This window comes from Pipra filicauda, unplaced genomic scaffold (assembly GCF_003945595.2).
Source record: "Pipra filicauda isolate LSUMZ 115617 unplaced genomic scaffold, ASM394559v2 scaffold309_size868695_pilon, whole genome shotgun sequence".
NCBI lineage: Eukaryota > Metazoa > Chordata > Aves > Passeriformes > Pipridae > Pipra > Pipra filicauda.
The window spans coordinates 131770-147139 of record NW_024104431.1 but is presented as its reverse complement, the minus strand read 5'-3'; the positions used below and the strand labels follow the sequence as shown (position 1 = coordinate 147139).

Sequence of the window (15370 nt, the reverse complement as noted above, 5' to 3'; positions counted from 1 at the left end):
GATTCGTCATCATATTTTGCTCACAAAATAAAAGCACAAACTTTCTTATGCTCAGAAAATGACTGTATATTGTAAGCAGCTAAAAATTTCCCCAACTTTATTCCTAAAGTGAGGAAAGGTGAGGGCAAGAGGGAAGAGAAGAGGGTTTAAGATTTCCTGGTTTAAACACGCCTTTAAGCTTGTAACAAGACAGATGATATGGCAAGAAGAAACACTTCGCTGCAAAGTCATGAAAGCAGCATTTGAGTTACACAAAACACAGTAAAAGACTGTTCCAATGTATCAGTTGAAGGGAAAGAACCATGCTGGGACAGACTGAAAAATTCCCCGATTCGGTGTCCAAGTCCAACATCCTCCCAGTCTCCAACCTCTTCATGGTTCTGAGATTATTGTATCTTAAAGCACTCTCTATTTTTCTGCTCTAATCTTCACAGTTTATCTTTCATTTGGAGAATTTTACAGACTCCTACAAGAACTGTGAGGAAGATTTTAGCTTATGCTCGTCTCAATCCCCCGACCATGAAGAATTTTACTTCACACAGCTTTAGCTTAGATAAACTATTTGCCAGGCTGATTTCAATCCAGTGTGATGGAGATTAAGGGAACAGAAGAAAAATCTCAAAGATAAAGATGATTCCACAAGCTTTGTGAAAGCAGGTAGCCAGAAAACGGAAGGAACTTATGACTGCGCAACACAGCATCTGCTGTTTCCCCGTTTTTGTTCCAGGTTCTACCATTGATTATTTAATACCCTGGTTTGCTGTCACCAGGCTTACAGATGAAGCAGCTGAGCTTGACAGACTCCAAAGTAACTTCTCCTATAGAGGTTTGTGTAGCAGAGCAGGATGCATGTAGGGATCTCAAAACCACACAATATTTAAATACAAAGGAAAAATATAAATGACATCAGAGCTAGAGAGGCAGGAGAAGGATCAGCAAGATCACCCTGGATCAGAAGAGGCAAGCTTTTCAGAAGAGTGGAAATGAGAGTTCCATTATGAATTCATCTAACTCATCCAAATCACAGAACCCTAGAATGACTTGTGTTGGAAGGGGCCTTAAAGCTCATCTTGTTCAAACCCCTGGCATGGGCAGGGACACCTTCCACTAGCCCAGGTTGCTCCAAGCCCCGTCCAACCTGGCCTTGGACACTTCCAGGGATGGGGCAGCCACAGCTTCTCTGGGCAACCTGTGTCAGGGTGTCAGCACCCACACAGAGAAGTATTTCTTCCTAATATATAATTTAAACCTACTCTCTTTCAGTTTGAAGCCATTCCCCCTTGTCTGTCACTACAGTTCCTGATGGACAGTCCCTCTCTGGCCTCCTTGTAGCCCCTTCAGACACTGGAAGGTGCTCTGAGGTCTCCACACAACCTTCTCTTCTCCAGGCTGAATAGCCCCAACTTCCTCAACTGGTCTTCACAACTTACTCTCAACAATCTTATTCTTCTCTAGTTTAACAATTCCTAATTGTCTCAAAACCCCTTTGCATTGATAAATCTTAAAATTGTGGAAACTTGCACCATCCGATAGCATTTTTCAGCAAAACACGTCCAGTGAGCTTTTACACTGAGTCCTACAGGAATTCAAACTCATTTAAAAACATATTCATATTTAGCTGACAGAACTGTAAGTTTACTGATAAAACCAGACTCGGATCTTCACTCAGATTTTCATGCAAAATGTCCATTTAGCAGCAAAATTATCTAATGCATTCTTAAGTTTCAAAAAAACACAAAGAGAAACAACAGAAACACAACTACGAAAAAGACAGATGTAGGTGACTATAGCAAACACGTGGCACCTTCTTGACCACACTTTATGCTCCTAAAGTACATAAAACCAGCACTTAGTGTTCTCTTACTAAATCAGCAGAAATCATTCTTCACGCTTTATTTATTTATTTTGCCATACGTGGGGTTTTGTGTATTTGTTCATTGACCCATAACATAATGAGAAATCAAAAAAGAAAAAAGGAAAGGAAAAAAGATATTAAAATATTATTAGAGGTATTTCTTTGTGTTTTGTTTGTGTTTTTTTATTCCAGAGAAACAAAGTAATCTGAACGTTCACAATGCAATGCAGAGAACTGTACAACGTCAGCATTTCATTTGAGATGTGTCCTCTTAACATTATCCCAGTCAAATTGCACTGTGGATAGACACATACATTTAATGACTCTTCTGTGTTTCAAAATTACAATATACCAATTGAAGTGCAGAAATCTCTTGCATCTGGCTCTTTGTGAAATACTGTACGCAGATGCCAACTTCTAAGCTTAGAATGTATTCACAGCCCTGCCTGTGCATATCCCCCAAAAGCTATCAGTGTTCTCCAGTGTGCTGCTGGTGCCATTTGTTGGAACCACAATCCAGAACTCAGGAGGCAGATTTTTGGTGATGCAGGCCAGGTTATAGGTCATGGCACACTGAAACCATTTCCAGCCTATACACAATAAACTCTAGCCTTATTTTAAAATTTTACAGCATATCCATGAAATGCAGGGACAACAACATTAATATATTTTGGTCTCTTCACAGAGGTAAAACTTGCTAAAGATGTAAACTATCTTGGGATATGCAAATTTTATGAGCAGAGGCAGGAATTGAGTGCAACCTTACTACATACAAGTCATTTATCAAACAGCCTTTAAATCTGGCTGATGTTGTTACTCAGCTAACTGTGCTTTAATCCTCATTTCCAAAAAACCTGTGACTCAGGCCTGAAGTGAGGTGTTGCTTCCTCAGTAAGTACATGAATTCAGTGTGCCAGGGTGCTCTGCATGAACTGCCCTGGTTTATTTTCTCCCTGTAGCAACTCCATCATGCCATCCTGCTCTGTGGCAGTGACTTTCCACAGTGCTACAATGGCAAACTTAGGTTTGGATAACAAATTTGAGTATAGCTGCAGTATCTGAAATACTTAAAGTACGAAAAAAAAAAAATATTTTTTCTTCTACTAGTAACCAGAGAAACCTGAAGAGCTTTACTGAGAAACGTACTTGCTGATTATAATTGCTTGCTTTTTATAATGGGAGCAGCCTGCTGAATAGAAGTATCTGTTAACTACTTTTAAATCTGAAATCCCAGTCACATGGCCCAACAAACTTCATGGCAAGGAGCCAAAGGACCTGGCAGCAGCACTCTGCTGCCTGAGCAGTGGTGGTACCATTAAAGAAGACATACGTTACAATGAAATCCTTTTAATATATACGCAGCGACTCAAAGAACATTTTGTCACCCTCAGGGATTTTATTTCCCAGTTCAGACAATTAAAACTTTACAATGCCACAAAAAGGATAAACACCTTTAACCTTTACTACACAAATTCAGTAGCAGCTGTTCTCTGATAAATGTAACATGGCATATATTTGTTCAGTAGCCACTGAACAGAACTCAGAAAGAAAAAAGAATGAGGAAAAATAAAACTCATCTCAGATTCCTACGCCAGGAGACCACATAGGGACACTCTGTGGATCATCAGGAATAATGCCAGTCAAGATAACAAATGGACACAAAATAATTCTAAAAAATTTTTCCAGATTTAATAAGTCGGCATGAGCTTGCTTTTGCACTTCTGAACAATTCTCTTTGCTGCTGACACTACACTTGGAACCAATGTGATCATTCTGAATAACAGCTTTATGGAAGGAAAATACTTGAGAGATGTTCTAATTTTTATTACTATTGATCTCAAACTATTTAGTTGCAGATGTGAAAAATCCTGCATAAACTTTTCCTGGGAATAAAAGTGTCTCTACCCAGTCATATGTCACTATGCAGCAATTAATTTTCTCAAGCAGAAAAAAACTGCAAAACAGCAACAACAAAAAGAACCAGAAGGGTATAATTCTAGCATCAGGCCTGGAAAGCTGGAGCAATAAAGATTTATTAGGGCATTCTTATCTTTTTTCTCACTTGTAGGTCATTTGTCAGATCTTAGGAGGAGAACTGGAAAGTACCATGTCCTCTATTTCAGAGCAGCTACAGGAGAATCCACATTTTAGTGGAACAAACGAAGCTGTGGATGCACATTATCACAACAGGGTCAAATTACTGTATTGCCAAAGTCTCCCATGTAAACAATACCCAGTAACCCATTTCATGAGCAATCTTTTTATACTCGTCTGTTTACTGAAGGAAAAAAAAAAACAAATCTCATGGCAGGAGGAAAGAAATATAGACCTAGAGTAAAAGAACTTGTTTTGAAACGGGAAACAGATGTGCAGCCTTTGTGTTATATTCTTTTTAACAATATTCTGCACAAAGAAGTCTCAGTTTGCTGGGTAGAAAGACATCCAGAAAGAGAATCGGGCTCCAGCACTGCTTTATAGCATAAAAGTTAATATCTGGTTAAGTAAGCACACAAAAAACAAGCTCCTAACCCAAAGAACCTGGCTACTGATGCAAAACTGGCTTATGGTTTATGCCTTATTTCTGTCACAGAAATTTAAAACTTTTCACCAGTATTTACATTTGGTTTGGCTTTTTTCTTTCCTAGGCATTTTGCATCTGCAGAGCTTGAAACAGTGTTGTTTACTTTCCAGGAAAAATAAAATAATTATTATTAAAACTAGATGGATTGTTTACACTAAGAAAGATCTATGAGTAGCCCACCTCCAAAATGAGGGGTGCTGTGTTTTACACTCTTCCTGACTTTAAACACTTTCTTCAAAGATGACAGAACACTTCCCTCCCTGTCCTGCCTCTTTCAAAGGGGGCAGATACTTCCCTAAACATTTCAGAGTCAGGAAAATCACAATATTCAGTGTTCTATTTAGAAATTTGACATGTCTACATATATTTTTGCACACTGTTAACTATCTGGTTATCGCAGGCAAAGCAGAGTGAATAGAAAACTACCGTGTAGCTTGAAAAAAGAGATATTTCAGTTTCAACAGCTACCTGGAAAATAAGACAGACACGTAAAAGTCTTGCCAGGTCCCCTCTTCAAAGTTCAACGTATCTGCTATTAAAACGGTAAGTTTAGTGAAGGATGACAATGCTGTGAAGAATCCTCTTAAATGAGAAGATAATAAGCTGAACCGTCAGGACCTTGGGCTCAGGCAGTTGCACAGCACTACTAATGTTCAAAATTTTATCATGAGACCCATAATTCTGGTTTCCTTAAAAAACCCTCATCTCCCAGACTCTTGCCTTTTCATGAAGTTCTCAATTTTTATTGCCATTTGATATTGAGAAGTTGTAAAAAAAAAGTCTAATAAGGTGATGCTGTAATACATCTCTGAAAAAGAATGCAACAGAACTGCACTTTTGTGAAAATCAGGTAATGATTTTTCAGGGACTCAGTTCATGATATTGGAACAAAAAAGTCTGATAATGTTACATGAGCACAAAATTGATTCTTAAAACACTTCACCTTTAGATAATACTCCAAGTGCATTCACACGTGACTAAGTTTTAAGAACAAGATCACAGAAAAAAGTTTTGAAAAACGCTGCACTCCAGGCCCACACTGAACAAGGCTACTCTGGAAACATGGGACAGTTATAAGTTACAAGGCAAAAATTGCATAATTTTTGGCTCACGTCCAAATAATTAAAACACCCTCTGCATACACAATTCTCTCCTTACCTTCCCATAATCAGGATTAAAAATGAGAGCAAATCAGTCTCAAACCTTACCTAATCAGAGTACAATGTGCTGAAAAATCATTTAAGGAACAGATTGCTGCTTTAATTTAGAGTAGGAATGTATTCAGACAAATGTGTTTTGTCTGTTGCTATTTCCTACAGCAATTTTGAATGACAGTGGACAGAAAATGGAATACTAACTTACTGAAGAACTGGCCCTGAAAGTTCTCAACGAGATTTTTTTTCTGCTTAGAACTTTTCAGTTTCTCCTGAAAAAAGAAACAAAGGAAAAAGGAGGAAAAGTAGAGTTCTTAGAATTTTAAGATATGCCGATCTCGCCAACATTTAGTTCTTGGGAGCTGCATGCATTCTGAGCTTTTCTGAAATGACCTTGATGGGCTTTACACAAAAGTAATCATTTTTCCTGATACAAATTGATAGAGTAATAATACAGACAAAACTACAAGATTTTTATTTTAGCTACTCTTTTCTTTCTAAAATATTTCTCACCAATTAAACATAACAGCATTTGCAGATTCCAGTCAATACAAGGACTCTACTGCACAGTATACAAGTTTAAGGCACTCCCTGCCAGAAAGCATTAGTAAATAGAAAGGTAAGAGGAGAAAGGAACAGAGAGCATAAGAAAATAAACATCTCCATTCTAGAGATGAAGAAAGAGGAACAAAAGAGTTTTCTAGTAGCCAATACCATTAGATCATCCGTCCTGACCTCTTTTAACACACTGGTATATCTTTAAGTCACCTAATTGCCATTTCCTGCTTGCTCCATGTTTTACACCAGATGGATACTAACAACTTTATTTATCCCCATTCTACTTCCTGTCCAGAATTTATGCTGATTAGCTCATCAGCAGTTACAACATGTTTGGCTCCAGTTCATTCTGGCATTAGTCACCATCTATTGTACAACAACTCAAAAAGCCCTTCTCTTTCCCCAGTCCCATCCGAGGGCATTGACAATTTAGGGCTGGATAACACGTCCCATATATGGGGACAGACATCCAGAGCACAATCCTGGGGTTTGCCTTGAAGGGACAGTCCAGAAGCAGCAGAGATTCCCTAATGCTGGGAGTGAAGCAAGGGCACTTCCCCAACATCTAAGAAAATGATTCTTCTCACAGAAAAGCAACTGTCTGATGCTGAAGGCTGCTTTGGCTGCATGTACAATTTGATTATGCAAAGACAGGAGCAGTCCATCTCTGAAGGGTTGATTTAAGTAAGCCAAAAGCCAGCACTGGGTACTGCACATAAAGTCATTTATTCCATCCAGCTTTCCCCGGCCATCAGCACTTCAACAATAAGGCATGGTCTGTCAGACATTGAGCACCCAAAACTATCACTGCCTCAAGCAGAAACTGCAGCTGCTCAGTAGTTTCAGATCTAGGCTTAAAAACCCAGATTTCGTAGGCTATTTCGGAGCAGAGGATTTCACTATCTGGATGTGCACAATATCTATGCAAAATCACACTGGAGGAACAGCAGTATTTTCTTCAAAACTGTATTTAGTGGATTTCATAAATTTGAACTGTTTTATCATCTTTTTAAATTAAATTTCCTTCACTCTTTTCCAATTTCAAAGAAAACAGAAGCAATTCTGCAGAGACACAGACATGGGCAACCCTGTAGAAATGTGGAAAAATTGAATAAAAGTCAAACTTAGCTTCAACTGTTCAACAATGCCTACATGGGCTTTTCTAAACAAAACAACTGCTTTCCAGTAAAGCAAGGCTGATGATTTAAGTTTAACTAAAGAAAACAGGCATTGATGTAGACCACTCCTGTCAAAGACTGCAATGAGGAGAATGCAGAAAAACATAAAAGAAACAATTATAATAATTAAAAATATAAAAGTGTACTGTGTCTATGAATATGCATTGAACCCTTGGAATAACAGAACAATAAATAAGGGAATAGGAGGCATTAGATATTTTAAGTCAAAGTGTTTTAGTTCGGTTTTGTTTTTACTGACAGAAAATGAATTCTGTAATAGCTTTACAGAGATCTGACAAGGCAGTACCTAATTGCCATTAGAATAAATTATTACAAATGGTATTCTAGGCGCAGTTAGGTATTGAACACGTCAATACTAGAAAACTGCAATGATGGTGTCTTTTTCCAGATAGTCCTTTAATTTGTACTAATTGTAGTTAAAATGTAATTGAATCGAAGGAACAATAAATATTGGGAAAAAAACCCAACAACAAAAACCCAATCTTCTAAGACCCACAGAATTTAATTTAAATGCAACAGAAATACAACCTGTCAGAAATATTAATCCATTGTTTTTAAGAGTGACAGGTTTCTTCTTCCCCTTAAAAAGCAGCATTTTATAGTAAGTTAAACTTAACTTACTTTGGAAAATTAATTTTATTCATGGTTCAGAAACTATATAAGTATTTTCACTTCAAGACTTCAATCAATTCCATTTTTTTCTTTTAGTTCAGATAATACAGACTTCTGTTTAATGGACTTCATAAACCATTCTCTCTCCCACTCAGGACTATTTAGAATAATATCTTACATCCATTTAAGGTCACTGAACAATTACTGGAACATATTTTTACTACTTTTAATGCTATTTAACGTGGAAAGAAGCAAATGAGTCAATGTCTTGGACCAATCAGTCACACCAGCTGCTTCTTGGACTGAACTCTGGGACTTTCTGCAACATAACTTTGATTCTACCATCTAACATGGTACATTGCCACAGCAGCATGAATGGACATGCTATTTCACTGAAACATCAGGAAACAACAAATTGACCAAATAAAAGAAATACAGAACAACAAAATAATTTGTTTACTTCTCTGAAGGGCAAAAAGGTGTTACCTATTTACTAGCAAGGGATTCTTCATCTAGCAACTTTACTACTCCAAAACCAGAAGTAATAACAACAGAACTGCTTATTTTCTAGAGCAAAAGGAAGAGAGAATAACATGAATTTCAGAGTTTTATGTTCTCTGTTCTTTTTTTCTCCCTTCTTCTTTGTCTTTCCCTTTCAAGAAACCTCCTTAATTATTTAATCAGCAGAGTTCAGAACTTCCAGTGCAAAGAACACAATACTGAAGAATGGTTCCTAAAACACTTGCAGTAAACCTGCACTCTATACACTCCCTTGTGTTGTGAAGGCAAGACCCCAAACCAGAATGATCTGGGAAGGAATGTGGTTTACTTTGTTATTTTTTATGCCAAGTTGTACTTACACTCCCTAAGATTGTAATAGTTGCATTTGCCATGCAGAGAAGTCTTACCTGATGAAGACAAGTGGATTGGAGACAATAAATACAGTTATCTTTGGTTTGGGGGCTGAGTAATAAAAACCGGTTTTGTTCAGCAAAGTATGAAAGACACAAACCTTCAGTTTTCAACATTTAAAGACAGTTGCAAACACCCACACTCAAAACAAGTGCTTGGACACTGCATATCCAGCTGCTACCTTGGGAAAGATCTACCTCTCCTGAAGTCAGAAGTTATGAAACGCATCCTCCTCTCAGAGCCCTGAACACAAAACATATCCTCACCCATGTGAAAGTATTTGGATGGGTGGTTTAGTATGACAAGACACAAACTGATCTTTCACTTTGTATAAACAATGTCAATTAATACAGATCAATACACTAACAAGAGAATCTGAAATGGAATAATGTCTCCTCGATTTCCCATGGAGATGCACAATTTCTTCTCCTTAAAAGAAACAGTAAGTAATAACAGCAAGAAATTAGTCCCCACTGTAACTCCAACTAAATTACAACAGAGAATAAGAATGTAGTCAAAAAGAGAAAAAAAAAAAGTCTCCTGAATTCTTTTTTACTTGATAGATTTATCTTAATTGAAGAAAATGTAACAGTAAATTGATTAAGAAGCCATTTCACAGATATGTTAGAAGTTGCAACACAGAAACAGTGGAATGGTTAGGAGCAATTGTTCGTTAAAGACGTCCAACATCATCATGTCTGGTGGGGCAGAAGAGCACAAGTAAATGCTGCCAGCAGCAGCACTGGTTAAAGTTCTAAACTATCCTTGTGAGCTGCCTGAGTTTTTAAATAACCTTATTTCTCTTCAGTACCTTAATATAAAGTGTAATATAAAGTTTTGCTTTGTTTTTAAAAATCCTCTCTTCTGTTGACACTGGGGGGCTGTTGACATAAGTCAACGACTTATGTTATCTATTAAACATGGATCAACCTGCATCCACCACCTCTGAACAGCTGGTGCAAAAGATCCACCATTTCCCACTCACAATCCAGCCAGAGCAGTGCCAACACATGGCAGTCTCCTGCTTGCTGAATTTTGGTAAAGGGCACGATTTAAGAGTTGACATGAATATGTTCTATCTTTCCCCATGTCCCTTCCTTTCACAAGGAGCTGTTCTGTGCAAGTTCAGCACTACTCTCTTCATGTAGGATTAGCCACGATGTTCCCAGTCATCACGATGGACTAAGCAAGGAGTAACTTCCCCACTCACCTACACATACTTCATTAAAACCATGTATTTTTTCTCAGATATAGGACAGAGATAATGAGCTCTCTCTTACCCTATTAGATTCAGTGTTGTTATTGTTCCATTATATATATACACACATACATGTTCCATTTTTCAATGATCACCTCTCCTGTCTGTACAGCCTCCATACCCTCTTCTCTGTTCACAAAACAGGGCAATGTAACTTTTAAGATTTCTGAGGTTCTTTATCACGTTTGCTGCCCTCTAAGGGAACAAAATTCCACCATAATGGTCACATTACCATGGTCATAATTTCTTAGCGTGTGATGTGGCATTCTCATTCCATATCCCAGCTTCATTCTGTAAGTATCCTTTTACTTGGGATACTCTACATTATATTTTGTTGACTTTATTGTAAAAGTTCAGTATTTATAAAATAGTAAGACCAGGCAGTATTTTGAAGAATGCACACCTTTCAGGTAATGAGCAGTAAAACATCCTCACCGTGACTCATTTTGAAAAGATAAATCATTTCAATTCTCTCACTTAATTGAAAATTCATTTCCAGAGAGGTAAAGGCTGCCTGATATTTCAAAAGTTATGGGCAAGATAATCCTGCCTCCTGCTTCCCCCAGTTAAAATGACATTTTTCAAAGAGCAAAAGCAAAAGTGATAAATTTCTGTAACTCACCATAAAGCAAATTTCTATGCCAGTTTAAAAGTAAGAAAAGTACTAGATTTAACTCAGTATGTTGAAAATACGCCTAGGTGTACCTATGAGACATTCCTCAAGTCTGAATGAAATCTGCCCAATATTATAGAGGCTGCACTGTAAATGGACGAGCCAAATGTTAACATATGTAAATTCAGGAAATAAGGAAAGTTATAAATGGACTTGGTTATGCAGACTCAATGTTACAGCACAGCTCCAGAATTAGCTCTTTTAAAACATTCTTTTAAATTTTTGAAACATTAATTCCTGAAGGACAAACTTTTCATTTCCTTCATCATTTCTGCAAGCTCTGTAAGAGTTGGCTTCTTTTAGTACAGGAAGAGACCAAGGCTTTTCCCCCCCCCCCCCCCCATGATTTTTACATCTCTAACATCAGCATAGTACTTGAATTGAGAAATGTAGAATATAAAATGCTTCAAGAGTTTCACTGACAGGTTGTACAATATGCTACTACTGGGAGAAAGCAAATAGGAATGTTTTTCTCAGTGCAGCTGGGGCAAATATGAAGGGACTTGCTGGAATCAAAATTAAAATTATGTCAACTGAAAAACACCAGTAAGTTGAATATTGCAAGTTACTGTCATAACTGATCAGAACAGTTTAAAGTAAAAATGCATGCACAGCAGTCAGCAGATGAGAACAATGAAAGCATTGTTAAGTCTACATGAGGATAGATTTAAAAACTGAAACACTCACAAGCAACTTACACAACCCAGGCACTCAGTAAATGTCCCGGCAAAAGTGTTTAATGTATTCCTGGGATGTTAAAAGGGGAAAACATTTGCAAGTGTAGGGGACTATCTTGACTGAAAGCAGAAATTGTAACATAATGCCTAGAATACCATCCCTGATCCCAGTGTCTGTCCCTTCCTGACATGCGATGAAACTGAAAAACATTTAATGCTAAGTCAGTGAGATTGCTCAGTGGTTAAAAAACTACATCAGCAGCTCAAGTTTTCAGCACACTGAATGGAGAGTTGAGAAAGAACTTGAAAATTAGTAGACATACTTACAGTGATTTTTTAAAATTTCGTAGTGGAAATAATTACATGAGAATGATTGTAGTAGGGGAAGGAGAAAATATCTTTAAGGAAAACAAGCCAGCTTTCCAGCACATGGATGATAAATCCTATCTCAGGAGGAAATGTGAGATCTATGTAAAAACAGAGGGGGTATCTGTGTATCCAAGTTGGTTGGTAGCAATTTTCCTTAATGATGTTAAACTCTGACTCTACGAGGCCTCCTTGTTTGTTCCACGATGCACAACAAGGGGAGCAATAACATGAAAATGTTTACTACCCTCATTAAAATATAAACACTGGCAGTTTTGCATTAAAATACATATTTTAACATTCATGTGTCAAGGTTTTAGCCAGTTGTCTGCAAGGGTCTACTAGCACAGGATTAGGACTGCTCTGCTTTTTTAAGGAATTCCAATGCTTCTCACCATAATATTATGAGCAAATACCCTGATTTTGCTCCCATAAGGGTAAACAGACAGCTTAATTAGCACAGTAATAGCTTAATATTCACATTCTGTAAGTAAAGCAGTTGTTACAAATAAATACCGATACTAAAGAACTTGGGGCTCTCCCTTTTCAGTTACAGAACCAGTTTGGCACCAGAAGAGCTTTCCCTGCTCCTCAGAGCTCCACCGGCAGTGCCCTTAGCTCCGAGGAGGGACATTTGACATTCCAGCACACACTTCTGCAGAATCAGAATAAGACAGCAGGGGAAATCACACAAGGAAAATTTGGCCCAGAATAAAAATAGAATGGTTTCCTGCTGCGACCACCCCAAAATTCCTGAACAACTGCCTGTGGGAAGCTTTTCTGGCATGCAGCCTGTTTGGGACAATTCTGGATATGGAAGAGTTGGCTACTGGACGTCTGGTCTCCTCAGCTTCAAAACCAGCGAGATGAAGTAATGACTGTGAGTCAAACCAAAAAGGACTTGCAGATCATTAGCGGGTTCTCCTAAGTCATCCAGCTACACTAGATGGCTTAAGAATGTATTGGAATTTTTTAAAAATTCCTAATTTATTAGTTTTATGTTTTAAGAGTAACAGAGTGGCAAGAGCTCAAGAGGGAGAATGTTGACGTAAGAAAGAACAAAAATGAATATGGTGCCAGCAAATTCAATTATATCAGCGAAGCCACTTCTGTGCTAAAAGTCTGAATCTACAGTAAATCTGACATAGAGCAGGATGAAATTATGCTAAATTGCTATATTAAAAAAAAAAAACAAACCAAGAAAACACCACCATACAACAAACCAACATACAGACTAAAATTAAACCGTAATTGGATTTGTCATTTCAAAGTATTAGCATCAGATTTCCACATAATGCAGGGTGACATATTCTTGTGCTAATAAATAGAAAGTTAGAAAAGTAAACAAAGCCTGTGTTTCTACTGTAAGGAAATACGTGCGCCAATGAAGCAACCTTTTCAGCACAGAAGTAATTTAATACCCAAACCACATGAAAAGTGATCTCTCTGGGAATAGAACAGCTGCTAAAATCCAAGTCAGTTTTTATTAAATCGTCAAGTCTGTTTATGTAAAACTGGGCTCTCTTTAAATGATCTCCGAGAGGAAATTATTTGCTAACAAAAAATTGATACCTGCATTTATCTATATAGGTGTACATTTTTATTCTTTTTATATATTGGTATGTCTTGGATTGGAGATAAAAAAAAAAAAAGAAAAAAAAAGAAATAAGCTTATTCTAACAGTTTAACTCCTCAGGCTCCACCATCAAATTTTAGCTACTGCTGAGCTGTCAGCTATTCAAAAGGGTAGACCAAACTGCTGTTATTTTTAGAAATGTGCAAGTTTAATGCTTCAACTTTTGAGGAGAAATGCACATTAAGCGTCCTTCAAAACTTGTCAAATGAACCCAGGTAGCCCAGAGGAATAAAAGGAATACTGTAGAATAAGATATTGTGCAAGTTCTCAAAAAAATGACAGTGGCCCAGGAGTTTTTGATGGCTGTTTGAAAGAAAGGCAAGTGCAGTGAAAAGAACAGAAAGAACTTCTTGCAGTCGGTCTCAAGATACACAAAAGGGAACCAAATCAATGGCACTCCCAAGCAGTCCAAACCACGAGTCAAAACCTCTGAAACATCCTATCAAGATATCCCACTCAAAACTTCTTGAACTTGCACTACATGGCCATAGAAAACTTGTGAGAGAAAACTTTTCCAGGCCACAGTACAGGAAGACAATTCAAGAGCTGCCCCACTGTTCTGGCAGGACACAGCACGGAGCCAAGGAACAGCTGCAAACTGTGAGCTGACTCAGGACTGTCAACACCAGCACCAAAATGAACAGTCTCTTCAATTAAGAAGCAATTTTTTTTTCTCAATTGTTCTTTATATGTCTGTTTCGTATCACAAAACAGAAATTTAATATCTTTACAAATACACAAAGTTGCTTAAGTTCCAGAAAGCTAAAAAGTTGTATTTATCAGACATCAGAAAGAATTTCTTAAACAATATCAATCTTATTCCTTCCCACAAAACTAAAAGATATTGACAGTATTTACGTGAAAAACCTTTCAGAAATGTTTCAGAATCCATTCTCTTCTTGGATTCTTCAGCTGACTAGAACATTTACATGGAGATAGCATGCTAATAGGTGATGTCAAAGAAACTTGGAAAACAGCAAAAAAAGAAGGGTAGGAGGGCACAAGAACTTCAGCTGAAGCAAGCTGAAGCGATTCCAATTCCTAAGGAAGACAGACAAAAAGTCAAACATAAAGCAGTCCACAGTACTCCAAGACTGACCCAGAGCAAGACATATAAATAAAGCACAGACAAACTTAGACTTACCTTGGCTGAGCAGGCTGTGCACTTATCAAATGCCAGGCTGACTGGAAGAACATTATCAAATCTTGATAAAAATCCTCGGATCTAGATGAGGAAAGAAAATTACAATACTGTTTTAAAACACTCCCAGAATTCAACATGAACTGAAGATACACAATCTCTAACTAGGGTATATAACATTCTAACAGTCACCCTCAGTAACACCTGTAGTAAATTCATACTAACACATATTACTGTTTTTCTATATGCAAATAAAGGCACAACTATCTAAATGCAACACTATTTAGCCAGAAATAGAGGCACAGCACCACCTGCAGTTTGCCTTTTCTGAGTGCAAAAATTTGATCAAAAATAAAAAGTCATGGTATAACCAGTTAAACATACTTTTATCGCCCATTTCTAACATGTAGTCTGAAAATCCAGCTGTTGTGCATTACTAAACTGTAATGTTAATATGATAGTACTGATAGGTGAATTTAAAATTCCAGACCAAACACTTTGCAGCACGTTTGAATATTCAGACTATGAACTCTTTGGAGTATTGATCGTCCTTTTTATTCTGTGCTTTTATAGGCCTATTACAATGAAGAGATGTCATGAAGAACAGAACTTTAGTAACTCTGTAATACAAATAATAATGCCTTAATTTTGAAGTCTGTTATGGAAATCCATCCAACATACACTCCACACACTTAATGGAGCTGGAATGGCAGAGACCTGGGAAGCCAAAAGCAATTTATACTATTAA

General features: G+C 37.4%; 1 protein-coding gene across 5 annotated transcripts in view; it reads right to left on the bottom strand.

Annotated features, from left to right (window-relative positions):
• The window catches only part of ATG7 (autophagy related 7), a 119370-nt gene that overhangs the window by 68380 nt on the left and 35620 nt on the right, over positions 1–15370 (bottom strand). For all 5 annotated transcript variants that reach the window (XM_027748455.2, XM_039383417.1, XM_039383419.1 and 2 more), the window contains one exon: positions 14626–14706. In XM_027748455.2, coding sequence (XP_027604256.1) covers positions 14626–14706 — 81 coding nt within the window. The remainder of the gene's footprint in view (positions 1–14625; positions 14707–15370) is intronic.